Genomic DNA, 21298 nt, shown 5'->3' on the forward strand with positions numbered 1-21298 from the left:
TTTTGAAAAACTGACTCTGCCATTTGTTATTTATCTCAGGGCCAACTGAGCATCTCATCTTCTTATAAAAAATCTTATGGCCCACTTTAGATTTGAGAAATGGGTAGAATAATATAAATGAATTATCTAGGATGTTACACTGGGAGAAACAAGACATAGATCTGGATCAATCACCCAGATTCAAGCAGGCTGAACAAGAATAGAGACAGTGTCCAGAGCTCTGATGCTGCTCTAAGTCTGTGTGACGGTTCAACTCAGTAATGAAATCACATGCAATGGACGCGCTAGGCACTATGTGGCCTGGAACCAGAGGGCACTGTAAGGGTTATGGCTGTGCCTAATGGGATGAAACTTAAAAGAATTTAAGCCTGCATCTAGCAGAAACAAATCTGCGTGAGTGACCAGGCAGAAAACTTGCAGTAACATATGCTGAACTGAGAGAAACAAACAAAACAAACAAGACAAAACAACAAAACCCAAAGAAGTAAAAGACTGTGATCAGATTTCCTCATGTTTAGATGTTGCCCCCATCTGCCATTAACAATCAAAACATTAAAATAAGACAGGTATTAGCCAGGTGTGGTGGTGTAATCCAGCCACTTTGGAAGCTGAGGCAGAGGATCATTGAGTTTGAGGCTAGTTGGGTAAGCCAAGACCCTGTCTCAAACTACACAAACACATACATAAGGGAAGTAGAGAAGTAGAGAAGTAGAGAAGAATAATCAAGAAACATACCACAGCTCTTTAAGACCAGAAGAAAAACAGCCCACATAATGGACTTCCAAAAATCTGCAGCCATGAAATGCTTCCTGAAGTATTAACTGACCATTTTCCCCAAAGTGGCAAGAGTTAAGGGGTTTGTTCTGTAGGCAGGGGACCAGATGCACACACCTTTATTGGAAAAAACTTTATCAGTGGGAAGGGAAAAAAAAAAAAAAGAGGAAGGTTCCTAAAGGAGCTTTCAAAAGAAATGTTTTTCTTTACCCTCAAAAAGTAGCATACATCTATTTCTGCCAAGCTACGCCCTACAGGAAAATTAATAACACGCCCCCATATAAACCGTCAGTGTCATTTGGGGCCATTTAAAGCAATGTTTGAAACACGGCACCTTCTTTGCTGACATTTTTTCAACCACTACAAATTGCAGCCGCTGGTCTACAGGTCTACATACACAGCCCTGTCCCCAGAAAGTGAGTGCAGGCATCCCCATTCCTTCTGGTCTGCACTGATAGGTTGTGGTCTACAATATACAGACATCACTATTATCTGTTTGGAGCCAGGCACAATTGTACATGCCTGTAATCCCAGTACTCAGGGAGGCAGAAGCAGGTGGATCTCTGTGAGTTCAAGGCCAGCCTGGTCTACAAAGTAGTCCAGGACAACCAAGCTACACAGAGAAACCCTGTCTCAAATAAATAATTACTGTTTGGTCATTAACTTGATTGGCTCTGGATCCAACTAAAAGACAAACACCTGTGAGAGATTGCCTTGACTAAGCTACCTGAAGTGGAAGACCACATCCTAAATATGGGCTAATGATCCTGCAGCAGCCCAATTTCAAGGTCTGCAAGTGAAAGCTTTTTGCTTGCTTGCCTTTGCGTCTTGCTGATGAGTTCATCTACCCTATGCTTGCCACTGCTTCTGCCTTCCTTTACTGATAATAGAACCCAGTTTCTCTAGCTTTACAATGTGGGTTTTAGACCAAAGGCTATCTGCAAGCCAGTCTAATAACCTTTTAAAGAGATAAACACACACACTCATTTTATTGGTTTTGCTCCTAGAAAAACCCCTAACAGACCTGTCATTTTTTTTTTAAGATTTATTTATTATGTATATAGTGTTGTGTTTGCATGTACAGCTGCAGGCCGGAAGAGGGCACCAGATCTCATTATAGATGGTTGTGAGCCACCATGTGTGCGCTGGAAATTGAACTCAGGACCATTGGAAGAGCAGCGAGTGCTCTGAACCCTTAAGCCATCTCTCCAGCCCTCATTTTTAAACTTTAAGACAGGGTCTCACTACGCTGCCCAATGTGGTCTTGAATTCACTCTACAGCATAAGCAGGCCTTGAATCTGTGATACTCCCAAGTGCATGGGATTATAGACACATAGCCCCAGGCCTGGCTCCTGTCCACACACTGATTCTTCCATTTGCTTTTAATTAAAAATGAAAGTTGTACTCTAAAATTGAGTATACAGAACTAAATCTAGCAATATGGATCTATCTATCTCATTATTTGAACCTCAATAATTTCATAATATAACTCTATAAAATAGGCCTGTGATGGTTTGTTTGTTTAAAACTTGACTGGATTTAGAGCCACCTAGGAGCAAAGCCTGTGTGCTAGGAGGGGTGGTAAGAGCCAGCACAGATGTGAGTGGCAGCACCCCACAGGCAGGGGCCTGCAGCGAACACGAGAGCAAGCAGAGCAGCAGCATGCACTGCTGTGTCCTGACTGCCGATGTGTCATAGCAGGTGCCTCATGCTCTGGCCACCATGCGCTGTACCCTGAAACTGGGCTAAAAGAAGCCCTTCCACCCTTATGCTGTTACTTAGGAAGGAACAGTGGGCCATAAAACTGTATACAAGTCATACTAGAAAAGAACTGAATTCACTTTAAGGGAAGGGAGAACAAAAATACTAAGAAAACAGTTTCATGTCAGTTGGTGTGATAACTTTACTGCATAAGAAATTAGAGATTGCATAAATTATTAGGTCAACAGTATATAAAGAACAAACTAAGTAAACAAATTGTTGAAATATAATAAGACAAGGAAAAACAACCCAATTTGTAAGAACACCATACAATCCAGAGCTGCGACTTCTTTTGAAGAGAATTTATCTTTTTGTACTTTGTGGACAAACTAATGCCTGTAGGTACATGAAGTGAAAGGGACTCACTCCACAGCTAAAAACAGGAAAACAGCACACACGGACACACAGCCCTCTGAAAACAGGAAAACAGCACACACGGACACACAGCCCTCTGAAAACCGACAGAGCAAAGCCCAGGCGCCTGCAGCACGGCAGGGGTGCTCCACCAACAGTGGTCTTCCGTGGGATAGGATCCTGTGCACCAACATCACACATGCTGGAGAACACACACGCAAAAAAGCATGGGAGTCGTATCCTCCTACGGAAGAAAAATGCACAGCTACACCAGTTGCTAACATTTTCCCTTCTTCATTCAATTGTTTATCCTGTCCAACACAAAAATGTAAATAAATAATTTCTTACAAAGTTCAAGCTATACTGTTTCAAAAAGAGACTTAAAAAACCCCAAATCTTAATTTACTATTTCTTATCGTTAAATAAACATGCTAATATATAGACACATTTGATGCTTTTGCAAGTTGTAGAAGTCAGCCATGTCCAGGCCAGAGCACCTCATCCTAACAAACACACCCCAGATGTAGGTTTAACACAGGCAAAATCCACTCAAAATAAGCTTTTCTCTCTTTTTTTTTTAAGGCTTCATTTTTTTTGGATTTTAGAACTACATTTGGGTTGTGTGAAAAAATACAATTTCAATGCAAAAAAATCTATCAAGCATTCAAGAGTGTATTGCTGGTGCTATTAATCTTTTTGCATGTCTTTGTTTTCATAGAAAGAACTAACAGTAGAATAAATAAAATAAAATAGAAGAATTTTAAATAGCTAAACGTAAGCACACAATCTGAAGAGAGGCCTCGTGCGCACATGCACAAAGTCAAAACCCGAGAGGCAGCTCAGACGTCTTTCTTCTGCAGTTGCTGCAGCTTCCTTCTCAGAAGACTGTAGTTCTCCTTGGTGCCGGCTGCCACAGGGTCAAGCTGCAAGGAGATCTCATAGTGTTTCTTGGCCGCATGGAGGTGTCCCCAGCGATGATAGAGCACAGCTGAAACAGCAAGGGATGAATTTGGCTGGAAGCGCTTTGACTAACTTGCAGGATCCCTAAACATATGCACAAAGGATACTGCAAAGCCTTTACAGCGGTCACTGTTTAAAAAAATATTGTTTGTACTGAAAGCTTTATTTATTGTAATTATACACCCTGGGGAGTACCCTCTGGACCCTGCCTGGTACTCAGGGTTTCTTCTTATCATTAGGTGGGATTCACGTGCTTCCAGAAATGTTATTACAAGGGCACATGACTGTTTCCATGCTGCTGTGAAACTTCTAGCTAGTCAGCACTGTACTGCGCTTGCACTATGCCAAGGTCCAGCCTCTTATCTTACTCCTTATAAAGAAGCCCATAACTTATTTTAGATTTTTTAAAATTTTATTTGGTCTGCATATATGTATGTGTACCACATGCATGCAGTGCCCGGGACCTATGGGAGCTAGAAGATGTTGGGCGCTCTAGAACTGGGATTGGAGAGGGTCGTGAGCTTCTGGGTGGGTACCAGCAACCAAATCTGGCCTTTTCAAGAGCTGCCAGTGTTCTTAACTGCTGACCTGTCTAAAACCACACACTTAAGGGAAGATTTCCATATACCTTTTGGTGAAATAACAGCTGTTTCTAGGTTGAAAGAGGGGCTGTAACATCAGAATCAGACTGTAAAATGATAGTTACACTACAGTGCATCTTCAGCACTCTAAGCCTGCTTGGTATAAGGAATGTTTTTCGTGAGGCACAGGAGTGTGAACACAGGCCCCATAGAGCACTCTATGCTAAGCTATAAAATCAGCCCATTAAAAAATTTTTTTGAGGGAAATGTAAATCAAAACAACTCTGAGATTCCATCTTACACTGTCAGAATGGCTAAGATCAAAAACTCAAGTGACAACACATGCTGACAAGGATGTGGAGAATGGGGAACCCTCCTCCATTGCTGGTGGGAGTGCAAACTTGTACAACCACTTTGGAAATCAATCTGGCGCTTTCCCAGAAAACTGGGAATACTTATATTTCTGGGCATACATTCAAAAGACGCTCCACCATACAACAAGGACATCTGCTCAAACATGTTCACAGCAACTTTTTCATATTAGCCAGAAACTGGAAACAACCTACATGTCCCTCAACCAAAGAACGGATAAAGAAAATGTGGTACATTTACACAATGGAATACTATTCAGCCATTACAAACAATGAGATCTTGAAATTTGTAGGCAAATGGATGGGACTAGAAAAGATCATCCTAAGTGAGGCAACACAGACCCAGAAAGACACACATGGAATATACTCACTTATAAGCAGATTTTAGTCATATAGTATAGGACAGACATACTACAATGCACAGACCCCAAGAAAATAAGCCCGGTGGGCATCTTGGGCTTCATGTGGGCCCACTGGTTAGGAGAGTAGGGGATATCTCTGACATGGTCTTTGTTGCCTGCTTTTTGATCACTTCCCCCTGATGGAACTTCCCTACGAGGCCACAAAGAAGACAAATTCAGTCCTCATGTGAATAGATGAGCTGGGGTATCTGGGTAGGGGAGCTCCGCTATTCTGAAGGATGATGGGACTGGGAGGAGAGGAGGAAGGAGCCATGACTGAGATGAAAACTGAATAAATTAATACAGAAATATTTTGAGCAGGGTCAACACAGGTTCCCTTTCAAAATTACTTTTGCAAAGGGTTAAATATATCCATACAATATGTATTATATGTTATATATGATTGCATAATACACAACAACAGGATTTCAACAATTCAAATGGAAAATTTTCTTACCCAAATTACCGTGGTAACTTGCAACATTTGGATTTGCTTTAATTGCCTTGAGGAATAAAGCTTCAGACTCCTAAAACACGAAATGCACACAGGTGTTACAGATCAAGCAAAAACAATCATCTTACCTTCTATCATTATTGCTTTGTATCCCCCTACCCTTTCCAGAGACAGCTTTGCTGAAAGGGGCTAGAGGAACTAGCAAGGAAGGCGACAAGGGTTGGCAGAACACAGTGGTGCCCGAAGAGGAGCTGATGCAGCCCATGAGCTCCAGCTCAGACAAGGCTGGGATCTTGCAGCCTGATTCAAATGACTTGATTCAGGAGGAAAGGACGAAGCTGACAAAGATACCCATGAAGGCAGCATGCCCAGCCTGAACTGGCAGCCTGCTTGCAGACTCTCAAGGTAGGGGCATGAATACCCCAGGAACCCAGACAACCTTCGGTATTCCAGATGAAGCTGCATCCCTCACTCAGCAGCAAGTAGCATGGAGAATGAGGAAGAAATGGCCGCCTATGATGGAAGCCACCCAGCACCGTGTATGACTGTGACCAAACGCCCTGGTGCGCATGGCTGGGCTCGTGTACACATCCTCGAAGCTGTCCTTACTGGCAGTAGAGTCACTAGGAAGCAGGGAGAAGTGGTTTCCTTCCCGCCTGAGCCCAGAAGCCACTCCCATCCATTAACACAGCGCAGGCCACACGCGGGTGTCCGCATGCCTGTGTTAAAGGATGCCGCTTATACTCCCATGTTGTTGGACGGGGGAAACTTTCACGTCTCACATGCTACGTGATTTACTGAGTGGGCTTTCTGCCTCTGTACTTTCTACATGCAGGTACAGCAGCTTCTTTGCCATGGATAGTCCAAGGGAGTCCTGGGAAGCAGGCTTGGCATCTAGGTGGACAACTCTGAGCCACAGCGCCCACAGAAAGGCTGGTCATGTAGAAGTTTCCTCAAAGGAAACTGAACAAAGCCACCTGACACTGGTGGTGAGTCAGTGTCTGCATCCCAGCGCCAGCAGCTGAACAGCCTTCAGGGAGACCTAGGATTCAGCCAACATTTTAGAGAAGCTGCAGAACCCAAAAAAAAAAAAAAAAAAAAAAAACCAAAACCCAAATGGCAGGTTTCCATGCAGCTATGCTTGTTCTGGTAATTTTTGAACATTTTCATTTAACACCTAAAACTGCAGAAATAAGAGAGCCAGAGAGAGTGAGGACCTTTCGGAGGCTCTGCTGCCTCCAAGTGGTTCTCGGGAACACACTGCTGCGGGGATGGGTGACTCCTTCTGGGGTCCCCACGATTTCTCATTTCCCTAACTGCTCAAATGTCAAGGCCACGCTGTCCCAGGGTAGTGAAGAATTGGTGACACTGATTGTGGCCAGGCGCTTGAGGTTCACACATCTTTAGGGGGTGGCTACTCCTAATGGCAAGGCTGAAGTTGGCAGGGGGACCAGAAGTGAAAGAGGAAGCTTGAATCAGGTTTCCAAGACTAAAAATCAAAACACTGCAGCATGCCAACACAGGGATGTCCCAGGAAAGGCAGGTCTCAGGGCACGTGAGTATGGGCACAACCTGCTGTCTCTGGGAGCCTTGAGTGCATGCTCCAGCAGTCCTGGACTGCATCTGAGCGTGAGGGTGAAGATGGGCTTAAAGGTGTTCAAAGCTCCTGAGTGCCCATCCATCCCATTGGCTCTTAATGGCCCTGTTCAGGAAAGCAGAACTCTTTTTAAGCTGCTCCATAGAGCGATCTGGATGCCTGTAGGCTCAGGAAATGTGCTGGTTTATACCTGTGAATGAATACATACAACCCTCATTTGAAAGTGGAGGTTTTGTTTATAAACACAAAGGAAAAGTAACACACTCTCTCCCCAAGTACATTATACACTGCCTTTAACAAGGCTTTGAGCTGGAAACGGCCGTGCAATTTGGGTCTTTAGAACAAGTGGAGGTCTAGATAAAGAGGACCCAGAAGGCAAAACATTACAGAAGCAGCAGGTCTTTAAGCCCAAGTCTGTGCCCTCTGATGGGATGTCCTAAGGGCCTCCAGAAAGGGAGTAGACAGTCTGATGTGAAGTTTAAAGCACAGCATGCTCGCCTTCCTTCCGATCCACTCAGGCAAAAGTCAGTACAGCTGGCAGTTTGTGGCACATAGTCCCTCAGAGCCTGTGCCTAGAATAGTCAAGTAGCTGAAATGCAACCAAATTTTCACTTTTCAGCTACCTACAGTTCTAATAATGACATGATATTACCTTTTAAACACACTCATCTGTGTTTAAAATATAGTCAAGGGCTGGAGAGCCGGCTCACTTGCAAACACCTGCGTTGTACTCCCAGCACACATTTGGCTCCTCCCAACCATCTGTAACTCCAGCCCCACTGGATGTCATGCCTTTTTCTGGCCTCCATGGGCAATGCACACGCGTGGCTCACAGACATACATGCAGGCAAAACACCATCCACATAAAAAGGTTAAAAGATTAATAAATAAGAACCAAGGTGCGGTAGTGCACACCTATAATCCCAGTATATATATATAATATATATAAGTAAATATATATTTACTTATTTAGAGAAATAAGTAAATATATATATATATATATATATATATATATATATATTTTTTTTTTTTTTTTACTTATTTCTTTAAAGAGAAGCACCAGTGGGGGCTGGAGGGTTTGGATCCCTGAACTCTCAGGTACTTGGGAGGCTAAGACAACAGGATAGAAGAAGGCCAGCCTGGGCTATATAACAAAATACAGCAAGACTCTTGTAAACCTTAGTGGAAGAGGCTGTGTGTGTGTGTGTGTGTGCATGTCTGGAGGTCAACTCCAGGGTCTCACACATCCTAGGCAAGCCTTCTATCACGGAGCTACACCTCAGCACCAGAGTTAAGATCTTGTGGTTTTCATTGGTCAAAAATCTTTAGGGTTTTGCCGATCACACAATTCAGGGGAGAAATCTAGCTGAATAAAATGCAAAAGGTAGGACCCACAGACAACCCCAGTTCTCCTGCCTTACTGCAAGGGACAAAGTAGACTGTTCACGCAGAAAAGGAGGGTATGTCCTGGAGGGATGGCACTGTGTAAGTTGTCTTGACACCAACCGTGTCTCACAGGAGTCCAGCACCAGCAGCTCAGTCTTCTCTCCACAAGGAACAAAATGGTTTCTGATGAGAAAGGACCCTGGGCTTGACCACACATGTCTACTTAAGGAAACAATTGGACCAAGCGCTTCCCTGGTGCTCATGCTCTGGCCTAACTCTCCACTGAACTACGGATGGCTCCTGTCAGCTGCTGGACTGACTGCAGACCACCGAGGCCCGTGGTCTACGTACCTTGTATTTCTGGGATTTCCCCAGAACGTTGGCCAACGAGAACATAAGGGAGTGATCATTCGGAATTAATTCCAGTGCCTCTCTTCCGACTGCTTCAGCCTGGGCTAAGTTACCTGGGAGGAGAAATGAAAACCACTGAACTTGTGTCTTTACCTGTCTACAGGAGGACTAGTATTCATTACGCACAATTATGAAAATGCTGCTTGAGAAGAACCCACAGCCTAATGAGCCCAGGAGACATGATAGCTCAGCACAATTCTAACGGAAGAGGTCTTTCACGACATTTGGAAAACCACATCTAAACTTTCTCCCAGACAAGTTATACCCAAGCAAGGACATAAAGTACAAAGCAGCACAGACTGGTGACTATTCTCACACCCACACACATGCCTTGTGTCTGTCTCAGAAAGCAAGTGTCCACACGCTTTAGATGGCTTGTGAGCTTTTGATCCTGTCAAAGTATCACCAAGGTTTATTAAGGATGGCTGAATTTTTAAGAAGGCAGGGGAGGACTACGGCTAGAGCTCACTTGGCAGAGAAATTGCCTGCCACATCCAAGGCCCCAGGGTTGATCTCCAATATGGTAAGATAGTAAACAAGGGGAGCAGAGAACCCGCTAACTGGCTTCATCTGGTCTGCAATGGGCTGAGACGTCAGATTGAGTCATCAGCATCGTTTCTTAAGGAAGAATCCATTGCTCTGAGCACAGTCCTGAGAGCAGACCCTATGTGGGCCTGCAGCTTCCACCCATCAACCCACAAGCCATTACAGTTGTCTCCAACTGAAGGGTGGTATGGCGAAGTGATCGCCTCCAGATCAAACAAGACCTGACCTCATACCCTCCTCCAGGGCACAACACTAATTCTAAGTGCAGTACGACTTTCATCACATCATGCTCCGCCATGTTAGAGGCAGTTTCATTTTCTAGAAAGACAGACAACACTGCTGTGTGTGCTGGAAGCGCTGCATGTGCATGCACAGAGTCAGCACCAGCTGCCTTATGCAATTTATTCTTCAAGACGGGGAGAGCGTGTCGATGCACTTATAGCTCACTACTCAGGTTAATCTAGCTAGCTAGTGAGTCCCCAGGAATCTTCTGTCTCTATTTCCCCAGTGCTGGGGTTACAGGTCTCTATCTCACACCTACGCTTTTTATGTGGGTACGGAGGGTTCAGCCATCTTCCCAGTCCCCAGGAAAAAAACAGATTTTTGTTAACACCTAGTAACCAAGACTGATTTTTTCTTTCTCCCTCTCTTCCTTTCTTAGTCTCATCCAGGCTGACCTCAAGCCCAGAGCTCTGCCTGCCTCTGCCTCCCAAGTGCTGGGATTAAAGGTGTGACCCACCACACCCATTTTAAATATCTTCTAAACTGTGGGAGTGACTTTAGCCTATGACTCCGAGCACAGGCCTGCAGCCACGGTCTCCTCCTCTGCACCTGTGTTGTCCAGCAGTATGATCATGTTGTTCCATGCCAGGCTGTGCTCTGGCTTCAGCACCGTGGCGTTTCTCCACGCGTTCAGTGCATCCACATGGCGATTCAGATCTGCATACTGAAAACAAAGAACCCCTGAAGTCAAAACTCCAACTCTTCTGCCTTTTATCATCTCTAAGACATTGTCAACAAGACAAACAAAATCCCCCAAAACAAACAAGAACAACCCTCACTCACGGAGCTTCTCATTCTTCCTATCAACTTGGAAAACAATGCCAAAGAAGCAGATGCCACCACAAACCCACCTTTAGAGATGCAGCAACCAAGACAATGGGGAATTGAGTGACATGCTCAGTCACACATCCAGAGATGAAAGGTCAGGAATTAAAACCAGGCGGCCTGGGTCCTAAGCCAGGAAACTACATAACCTGTTACTTGCTTGATCACATGTATGAGGTCACACTTCCTGCTACTGAAAAGCCCTGATCATTGCAATCTCTCTCTCATCCAGAAAGGCCCCTATAAACTTTTGTTTCTTTAAAAACCCAGAGACGTTATATAAATATGTTTTTGTTTTAATCCCAGGTGTGGGATACAGGGTTGCTTCAGACTGTCCACAGCAGCTGAGTATGATTTGCCCTGTGCTCTAGCAGGAGTGCGACTTTGTCAGCTGCAGATAGTTTATATCTAGAATTATGAGGACTCTTGAGAAGGTATAAAAATGTCAGAACTACCGAGGGTCTGCAGAGGCTGCTGCTCTCCCTGTTGCTGGTTTCTGCTTGCTCCTGCTGCTGTTGCTATTTGCTGGTTGCTGGTTGGAGATGAAGGTCACACTTGCCCCCAAAGACCTGAGTGAGCAGGAAGCAGTTTAAAGATACTGATGCCCTTTTCCCCTCTAATCTTCTTTGTCTCTTACCTAGTGTTGAGGGATTGAAAGGAATAGGCATGTTTAGGGAGGTAGGAAAAAGAACCCAATAAAGTAGCCAAGTAATCCAGTTTCCATAGTTCATCTCTGATAAAGTATTATTTAGAACAGTAAATGAGTATTCTACGTGATCACAAACTTTTAGTAAGCTGGGGAAATGGCTCAGTGGGTAGTGCTGCACTCATAAAAAGCAAGCCTGCTGACACACACATGCAACCCCAGAACTGGGTGGGGAACAGGGACACGTGGACCCCAGGAGGCTCACTGGCCAGCCAATCTAGTTGAATATGGCAAGGTCTGAAACAGTGAGAGACGCTTTTCAGGAAGTACAGAGCCACAGAGAAAGACACCCACTGCTCATCTTTGGCTTCCATGTGCACAAACAGGCTCACCCTCACCACACGCACAGAAGCGTCAGGGAGCAGGGGAAGCAGCATTGTGTGTGCATGCTATATGCCTAATCTGCTTGTGTAGAATGGTTTGAATATCTAAACTCAAAATGAAAACAAGAGCCATTTGGATACATTGTGTCAACTCCCTGGAGCCCCAGAGTCAGGCAGAGTCAGTGGTGACACAGTACACCTGTCACACAACTCAAGTCCTTCTCTCCTTCCAACTTGTTCCCATTCTGACTATTGATGCTTGCTGAAGGTGAATCAAGTAGTAAGTTTTCGTTCTGTCTCCATGGCTACTCTTCCTTTACACACACTTGAGGGAGACAGAAGCATCGTGCTTTAACACGCAGCAGGGGGGACAGGTGTTATTTCCCTGCAAGTTCTTCACGCATCCCATACTCGTTGGGGTTCTTTACCATCTAACTCCTAACACATTTTTTTGTCAGCCTAAGAAGGACAGGACAGAGGACCATGTTTTCCCTCAACTCTCATTCTACCCTTTCTCCTACTGGCTGTCTCCAAATGGCTCCTTCTTTTTCCCACTGCCCCAGGGTCATAAGGTAGATTCTTCTGCGTTCAAGTCTCCTTCCATCCACATGCCTCCCCCAAACCTACGGTTTCATTATTAATCTCTGTATTAATATAACATTTCCATTTTTGTTCTTCCCACAACTGTCTTGGCCAATTCCCTGTGCTGTCTTCCCAGTTTAAAATACTTAGCATGCTTTCTCTTTTTTAAAACCCATCATGACTGCAGTCAACAGTCCTCCTCCCCATCACTGACACCACCACCCTCAACCAACAGCACATCATGTCCCAAATAAGGCAGCTCTTCCTATTTCTTCCACAATGAGATCACATCTTCTTATCGGAGCCCGCAGATCAAGGCGAGCATCTGTCTCCCATCATAAAAAGGCAACTTCTAGAGCAGACCCCTGGAAGTGATTAAGTCCCTCTTGTTTTCGGATATATAAACGGGCTGGCTGAGCTGTTGAAGATTAATTCCCAATGCTTTTAAGCTGTCCTGGGCAAAGCTGGATAATTAAACCACAACGGAGAGCACTAGCCTTGCACAACAGGCCCCGAGGTAACACCATAGGCAAACAATTTTGAGGTCTCCATTGCCTAAGCACTATGACAATCACAGTGAAGGGAAAGACTAGAACTCGCCATCCAAGCTTATTCTAGGCGAGGTCTCCACTGTCTCAGCACTATGACAATAGCAGTGAGGGGAGACTAGAACTCACCATCCAGCTTATTCTAGGCGAGGTCTCCACTGTCTCAGCACTATGACAATAGCAGTGAGGGGAGACTAGAACTCACCATCCAGCTTATTCTAGGCGAGGTCTCCACTGTCTCAGCACTATGACAATAGCAGTGAGGGGAGACTAGAACTCGCCACCCAAGCTTATTCTAGGCGAGGTCTCCATTGTTTCAGCACTATGACAATCGCAGTGAGAGGAGACTAGAATTCGCCACCCAAGCTTATTCTAGCTCTGTTCTCCTTGGAAGCCACTCCTGCTGGGGCTCAGTTAGCATAAATTCTGGTTTTCAAATCCAAGGAGCGGCCGCGACAGGCAGTGAGTGGGGAGGAAGTGAGGGTATAGAACAGCTGTGATATGGGAGCAGCGGCAGGTGCACTCACTTGGCTATAAGCAGTAACTGAGAGGAGCCATCTAGACCAGGGAAACACCACAGACTTCACAGGGATGGAGGCTGATGTCAGCCGGCCCACCCAACAAAGCTGGTGGCTCCCCCTCCACCTACAGACTTAGGTTAAACAGCACACTCCCTTGTGAACTCTGAGGACTGGCCCTGCTCGGTATGTGACTGAGGTCTTGGACTCCCTGGAGTTAAAGTGTCCTCCACCATAGCTTATCTATGAGAGGGTTAGTACTTCCTGGTCTTATGGTTTCAGGGAGAAGGCTAGTCAGCATACGAGGACAAAGTAGATCACAAAACACGCATCTGAAATGTATAAACACTCAGGGCCCAGCAGTCCAGGAGTCAGCTGATGAGGACGACAGACACCCTGCTTTTGCTCGTTATTCCCCAGGAGTCCTGTCGCTGCCGCACCTCTACTGTGCCCTGCAGGAAGCGACTCCTGGACTAGACTCCTAGAAACGCCGCCTTCCTGTCGTACTTTACAACTAAGACAAGGTTGGTGTTTTAAAATAATAACATAAACACTACATCACTCTAAAGTTTCTCCTACAAGCATTATCTGCCCATTTAAAGTGACTTGTCCAACATGAGAAAGACAGTCTTTCTGCCTGCTGTCATGTGTCTCACCATTGTGTTTCCTCTGTTCTTTCTTCCTGTGTAGTTGACAAAATCATGACTCATTATTCCGGAACAAACATGTTAAAGGTCAAAGTTATTCATATCATGGTAAAAATGGAAGCCTATTCTTCCTATTAAATGGCCCCAAACATCCAAGGTTTTCTGGGTTTCCCTTCTGTTTTGAAATGGTCTTCAGGTCAAAGTCCAGAGAGGGATGCTTCCCAGAGGCAGGTGATGCCAAGGGGTGTTTATAATTACAGAATTTTAGTTTCTTTAAAAAACACAGAAATACTGCAGGAATATGTTTTGCTTTAATCCGAGGTGTGGGGATGTGGGGCTGCTTCTGACCGTCCGTAGCAGCTGACTATGATTTGCCTCGTGCTCCAGCAGAGGCATGGTTTTGCCAGCTGCAGATAGTGTTTGTGACTATGTGACATTTGGAATTCTAGGAACTTTCCAGAGGGTGTGTATGTGTGAGTGTTAATGTCTGTATGTGCGCACGTGCACATGAGCACTAAGGCCCCAAGAGGCGGTGTTGGTGGATGTTGGTTGTTCAAAAGGGTTGGCTGCAGCTTGTTAGTAGTTACGCTCAAAGAAGAAATGAAAAGAAAGACATTACATTTGGGGATCTCTCTTTTTCTCCCCTCTCCTATCAAGTGACAGGGGGTGGAATGGGGTGAAGGGCGATAGGGAGAAAGAAGAACCCACAAAGTGGCAAGGACAAGCTCCGCACACGTTACACGGAACAAGTGGTCAAAAGAGGTGAGGTGTCATGCGGATGACTACTGTGAGGGCACTACGGCATTGCTTAGACAAAGAGCAACGTCCACTGCTGGTAGCAGCCTGTCTCAGCCTGAGGGCGCTACCTACCTGGGAAGCTGTGCACTCTCTTCAATGTCTCCTCACTGTGCGTACAATCAGCAGAACTTCCCTTACCAATTTCTCCTGGCAAGTCTGTAAGACTCTTGTTTAAAGAGCTATGCTCTTTGAGTCTCATTATTTTCATTTGTCAAGAAAATTAAGAGCAATCAGATTGCCCTAAATATTCTGCCAACAACGAGAAACACAAACTAGTTCAAACATCTTAGTTTCTATTACCAAGTAACTGCAAGGCCCTTTCACATAAATGCTCTAACCCTGAAGCTGTCTTTTTGGGGAAGATGTCCCCTTGCAAAGGAAGAGATCTGCTCCCTTGGGGAATGATAACAAGGAAGCCCACAAAACAGTTACAGGTTTGTTTTTAAGTCTTAGTTCCTATTCAATTCATGTTTTAAAAACAAACAAGAATGTTTATCAGGAAATGGGCCCCTAGAACATGCTTCCCAGGGCAGAAGGGATGTACAGAATTTTCATTTGATCTGTTGCCTTTATGATTTTATAACCTGGATGGCTCATTCACTGGAACTTCAGCAGCGCACACAAAGAAGTCTAATCACTACTTTCAAATGCGATAAGCACATAGGAGGCTTTATAATGTGGAGTGCGCTGGATGGGTTTAAGAGGGTCATCTGGGTAAGGTGATGGGAACGGGGGCGGTCTGCCCTTACCAGCCGCCCAAGGTTGTAGTAGCAGTCTGGGTATTTCCGCCTGTGTTTAATAGCTGTCCGGTAGCTTTGCTCTGCAGCCTCAAACCGTTTCAGGCTGTTCTGAACTATTCCCAAATTCATCCATGCGGCTGCAAAGTCTGGCCTGGAAAAACATTTTTTTTTTTTACAAAAGGTAAACAAAAAAGAAAGAAGATTAGATGACTGCCCAAATGGAGAGGTGCACTCTTTGTCCCTGGCAGAATGAAAAGAAAAGAAGAGAAGAGAAGGGAAGGGAAGGGGAATAAGGGGAGGAGAAGTGAGGGGAGAAGAGAGGAGAGGAGAAGAGAGAAAAATGCTTACTGTATTTGGACAGCCATGGACAGCATCTCTTCAGCTTCTTGTAGCTCATTCCTTTCTTTTAGGATATTCCCAAGGTTATTCATGGCATGAACATACTTGGGATTTAATCTGGAAGTGGAGAGAGAGGCCAAACAGATTGTTACTGCTCAGTTGTTTCCAGCCAACACTTGGAACTCAGCAGAGACTGGCAGGCATTGCAGGAAGTGACACTCCACTCATACATGTGTGTACCTGACTGCTTCTCGGTAATATCTGATGGCCGCTGTTTGGTTGCCTTGATCAGCCAGGTTTTTGCCAATGTTGTAGTGAACCTGAAAACACAGGTGACAATGCGGCCATCAGCACAGACTTCTTTTTTCTGAGCCAGACAACTTATCGCATCTTCTAACTGAAGACAGAAGGGAAAGGGATTTAAAACAAACAAACAAACAAACAAAAAACAAACAAACAAAAACACAAACAGCACTCTCCAGAACTAAAAAGCCCTCCTGGTGGAAGGGTAACAGGCTTATGTAAGAATCTGTGAGAACAGACCACAAGTCATGGAGGTAACAGGCAGACACGGCTGTAAAATATGACAGGAAGGAAAATGGCTCTATCACCCCAGAGGAAACCAGGAAGTCACAACACTAGGCTCCTCTGGAAAGCTCCATATCTTCCTCTCTCATGCATCTCAGAGCTGAGATCACAAGTCAGTCATCTACAGACCCGAGTCAGAGGTAATTCTATCACCTTTCCCTAAATCCAGCCCTTGCTGGTCTGGCCTGTTCCTCTGGTAGCACTGAAAGCATTTTGCTTCCTGAATCATGAGCAGGATGTTTCTGTCCCCGCCCCACATTCTTACAATGGCATCCCAACTCCTAATTGCAGAAGGTGAATAAAGGTGGAGCCCCCCACTTTCTTTGTTATGGGAGGGCCTCTCTGAAAGATGGCTGTTCCTGGACTAGAAGAGGGTTCTTTCTAGGCACCGCCATCCACAGGTGCCTTCACTGTGGGTTTCGTAACCTCCAGAATACTGAGAAGTACATATATGGTGTTTAAACCCCAGTGTTCTCTCATGGCAGTTTAAAGTAAGAGGGCACCAAATAACCCCTGCCATCCCACATCCTTCTGGCAGCAATTAATGATTGACTGGGTAAGGCACTGTGCCAGCAGCTGGGTCAACAGGACAACAGAAGCCCAGTCTGCCTCACAGCACCCCTGGCTAATGACTAACCTTCTGCCTCAGGATCTGTGCCACTGCACAGGCTTCAAGGGTGTGTAGGAGTAGTTATGTTCTGTGGGTGGATTTCCTGCCTGGGATCTGCAGTAGCTACCAGGAAAAGTTTGCCATGGAGGATGCTCTGGGAAGAGGAGGTAGCCCAGGCGGAGTTCAGGGACAAGAGGCTCAGGTCCTGCGGTGCTGAGGACAGGAACTTGGGGTGGCCAGCACTATGGTCAGCTAGGCAATGGCAGGTTGGTGAGGCACTGCTTGGAAGCAACAAGGCCAGAATAGTGTCCTTGGGCTGTCATGACAAGGTGCGGAAAGCTGGGGCTTCACACCACGCTGCCAATCTCACTCCTAAAGTCCAGGCCGAGGGAGAGGCTCTTCCAGCCTGACTTCTGTCTTCTAGGTGTTTGCTGGTGAGCACACACCTCTCTGCTGTCTTCATACTCCACCCAGCTTCCCCGTCTCCGTGTCTCTTCTCTACCCTGGCTTACTGTTTCCTTCTGCTCTAACAGAATGTCACAGGCTGCTTCTCTTTTTAAATGTACATTCATGTTTTGCTTGTATGTACATCTGTATGGTGGTGTCAGGTTCCCTGGAACTGGAGTTACAGACAGGTGTGAGCCACCATGTGGGTGCTGGGAACCTGGGTCCTCTGGACCACTGAGCCATCTCTCCAGCCCCGAACAGGCTGCTAATTTTTAATGCAAATATACACTTTGCTCACAGTTTAGAAGAGAGATTGTGAGGTATGGAGTGGGGGTGCCCCTGTGAGAACTCAAAACACAGTGAAGAGTATCATGACAGGACAGTAGGGGTGAGCTGCGAGTCCTGGCATTGCCCTCAGAGAAGGTCACTGCTGGTTTACCACAGGGTGCCCGGTCAAGCCTCTCTCCTTACAAAGCCTCATGTCTTCATCAAGCCTCAGCTGAGGCCTGGCAGCAAACACCTTCACATACTGACTCATCCTGTTTGTCTTAAAAAGGTTAATTTATATGATGGGAGTTTCATGTTTACTAAGAATGAAGGAGAATATGAGATAATGGCTAAGGAGTACAGAAGCCATTTGCAAAGAAGATAAAGAGGACTCAATGAGAAATTCTTAACCACCTTGGGAAGAGGACACCTAGGAGGCGAACGCAGAGCATTTTCTCAGTTACACATGGGCTCAGAATATACTACAGAGAAACGTCAGGTGTGGTCACACAGGGGACCCCAATCCAGTCTGACTGGGTGCAGAAAGAAATGACGACCACACAAGAACGCAGTGAGGAGACGGTGTAACCGGCGTTTGCTACTTGGTGGGTTTTCTCTCTTCACCCCTTCTCCACCCTTTTTATTCTTCCCTTTCGACCTAACACCAGATAAGATAGAGAGGAAAGGAAAGTGATCCCTGAATACCGTTAGGGGTTGAGGAGGGGACATTATCGTTAGACTACTTTCTGTTGAACAGGGGCATGGAGTTCCTTGGGGCAAGTGTGATCTTCACTGTCAGGATATCTAATTTCTTCTTGCTGTTGTTTCTTCTTTGCTTTGACCACTTAACGTCAACAAAGAGTGACCACCAACAACCAACAAGCCACCAACACCAGGGCTCAGGGCCCTAGCATTTATATATGCTCTGAAAAATTGCCAGAATTCCAAACATCACCCAAGTGCAGCTGGCAAAATCATGGCTCTGTTAGAGCATGAGGCAAATCATAGCTGCTTCGAAGAAGCCCCATATCCCCCAACCTGGGATTAAAACAAAACCATATTCTCATAATCTTGATGTTTTTTTTTTTTTTTTTTAAAGAAACCCAAATTCCAAAATTGTCACTGCCAGACAGCCATTGACAACACAAAGGGGAGAGACTGCAGCAGGAAGCAACCTTGCCGACACCTTCCTCGGGGGACTTCCAGCCTTGAAAACATGTCTCCATGGCTGCAGGCTGATGCTGTCAGGCGTTGTGCTGCAGCAACCTGGGCACTCAAGCATTCGGCTGACTCCTGAAACAGCAACAGCCTAAATGCAGCCCAGCAGGAGTGGCGCCCTGCATCCTGGAAAGGAACCCGTCCTGCCCTCCGTCTCAGCCCAGTTACAGCACTGCTGCAGATACTCTTGCATTTCTGGAATGGTTGGGGCAGCGTGGCATTCTAAAAGCACACGCGTTGCAGATTCCTTTCACAAAGTCAACTTTAAAGTAGCTATTTATATTTGCCTAATTCAACGAAAGAAATCCTAAGCAGAGAAATACTAGGTTGATGTATTGTGTACTCCTGAACACCACCTCTCTTATAAGATACACACATACACACACACACACACACACACACACACACCACAGTGTGACAGAAACTTCCTGGACCACAATGCTATCCGCTCAAAGGCATTTTCATTCTTACATTACAGGTTGGAAGTAGTCTGGTAAATGCTGTTGCCAGAGCAGGCCTTGGTATTTGTGAAGATTATCCCACTCCATGCACAGAACAAAAAGCTAGATAGAGGACGCCACCAAGAAAGATGTCCCCCTGGTCCCCAGAACACAGACACAGTCTCTACTCAGATGTCAATACGACTCTAGCCTCTCCTGCCCACAAACTCCTGCTGCTTTCCTTTGTTTGGGGTAAATTTTGTTCTCTCTGTAAACCACTCTCAAAAAGAGTTCAGCTGCCCTCTGCAGCATGGCCAGGGTTCTGCCAGACACTCAGGATGCCAGGCCAGAATTCCAAGGGAGAGGACAGAGTGAAAAGCCTGACAGCAGCGATTTAAATGGAATGAGTTAGAAATATGATTCAGGCCTCGAAGGCAGTTCAAAATTAAAAACACATCCTCACTCTGTGGATTGGACAGGGAATTTTGTGAAAAGAAAATAGCTGCCTAGATTGGGCCAAACACGGAGAACACAAACCTCACAACAGGCCACTTCTAGTAGTGGTTAGAAAATTAGTGACTTTGTTACCACAGTAAATAAAAGAGGGAAAGCTCCCATTTACCCAACTTTCCCCCAGCCTTTGCACCTCATATGCTGAGACAATGAAGCCAGATTAAAACATCCACTGCCACCAAATGACATACACATGTGAAAAAAGTAACAGGGACCACAACAAAAGGCACTCTTAATATCATTGTTTTAGAAACTGTTTCAAATATTCTGCCGAGGTTGAAGATCTTGAAGATCGCCAAACCTAAAATGTTTAAACACACAAAAATTCAGTGATCATCCTTCAGGAAATACCTTGGGGCGGCACACGATCTGGTCACTCTTGGGACTGTGTCGTGGGGCTGATATTAAAGGCAGCACACGTCTCAGCCTTGAAAATGAAAATGACTGCCAATATTCAGTACCTGGAGTCTCACGCAAGGTAGGCTTGATGAACACAATCTCCATTTGGCCCAATTCAAACATTAATATTAGGCACTTACCACATGCAAGGCACTGTGGGTAATTTAAATGCAGGCTCAAGACCAGCACTACCTACTGATAGCCCAATATAAAAAAAAAAAAAGGAGTCTCAGCTTATATATCTGGGTCTGAACAGTAGCCAGGTGCCAACTGCTTACTTAATATTCAGAAGCTACTGAGCAGAGACCAGAGCAGAAAACAAATCCCCTGGAAAGTGATCGAAAGGACGCGGCAGTTTTCAAAAGAGAGCCTTCCTCTCTGAGAGCAACAGAGCTTTTTGAAAAAAAAGAGGAAGACAATTCAACACCTGAGTGTATAGAGAAATACTCTATATACAATCGGGAACTTTATCATGCTTACATGAAATGGCAGCATCATTGAGAAAAGCTCTGGAAAAGAATGATTATCACAGCACTTGAGGTCTTTATGTGCACCCCAAGTTAAGAAGAGAAACATATATGCTTGTGACCTGAGTGATGCCCATGTGTGAATCCTGTTTTCCAGCCTACTGTGGCTCAGTTCACATGCTGAGAAGATGTTCAAGCTCAGAGAACAAATATATCCCATGTCCATTGTTTACTATGGTCACTTGGGCACACCAAAACACCACGAAAATTACTCACACAAATAGTACCAGCTTCCCTTTTCTATGCCTGTTTCTCCAAACTGGCAAAATAAAGAAATGCCCTCTAAGTCCTTAGCAGAAAAACAATAGGATTAATTATAAAGCCCTGTGTAGACTGGAATTAGCAACAGCGAGAATCTACATAAGCAGAATGGCAGTTAGTGCT

General features: G+C 45.2%; 1 protein-coding gene across 4 annotated transcripts in view; it reads right to left on the reverse strand.

Moving 5' to 3' along the window:
- Nucleotides 1–2653: 2653 nt before the first annotated feature.
- The window catches only part of Tmtc4 (transmembrane O-mannosyltransferase targeting cadherins 4), a 57701-nt gene continuing 39056 nt past the window's right edge, over nucleotides 2654–21298 (reverse strand). For all 4 annotated transcript variants that reach the window (XM_060391660.1, XM_060391658.1, XM_021644402.2 and 1 more), the window contains exons 12-18: nucleotides 16146–16225; nucleotides 15915–16022; nucleotides 15576–15717; nucleotides 10429–10543; nucleotides 8992–9104; nucleotides 5661–5730; nucleotides 2654–3878 (exon numbers count right to left, since the gene is read on the reverse strand). In XM_060391660.1, the coding sequence (XP_060247643.1) occupies nucleotides 3730–3878; nucleotides 5661–5730; nucleotides 8992–9104; nucleotides 10429–10543; nucleotides 15576–15717; nucleotides 15915–16022; nucleotides 16146–16225 (777 nt within the window). In that variant the 3' untranslated portion in view covers nucleotides 2654–3729. The remainder of the gene's footprint in view (nucleotides 3879–5660; nucleotides 5731–8991; nucleotides 9105–10428; nucleotides 10544–15575; nucleotides 15718–15914; nucleotides 16023–16145; nucleotides 16226–21298) is intronic.

The sequence above is a fragment of the Meriones unguiculatus genome, chromosome 9 (genome assembly GCF_030254825.1).
Source record: "Meriones unguiculatus strain TT.TT164.6M chromosome 9, Bangor_MerUng_6.1, whole genome shotgun sequence".
NCBI classification, from domain to species: Eukaryota; Metazoa; Chordata; class Mammalia; order Rodentia; family Muridae; genus Meriones; species Meriones unguiculatus.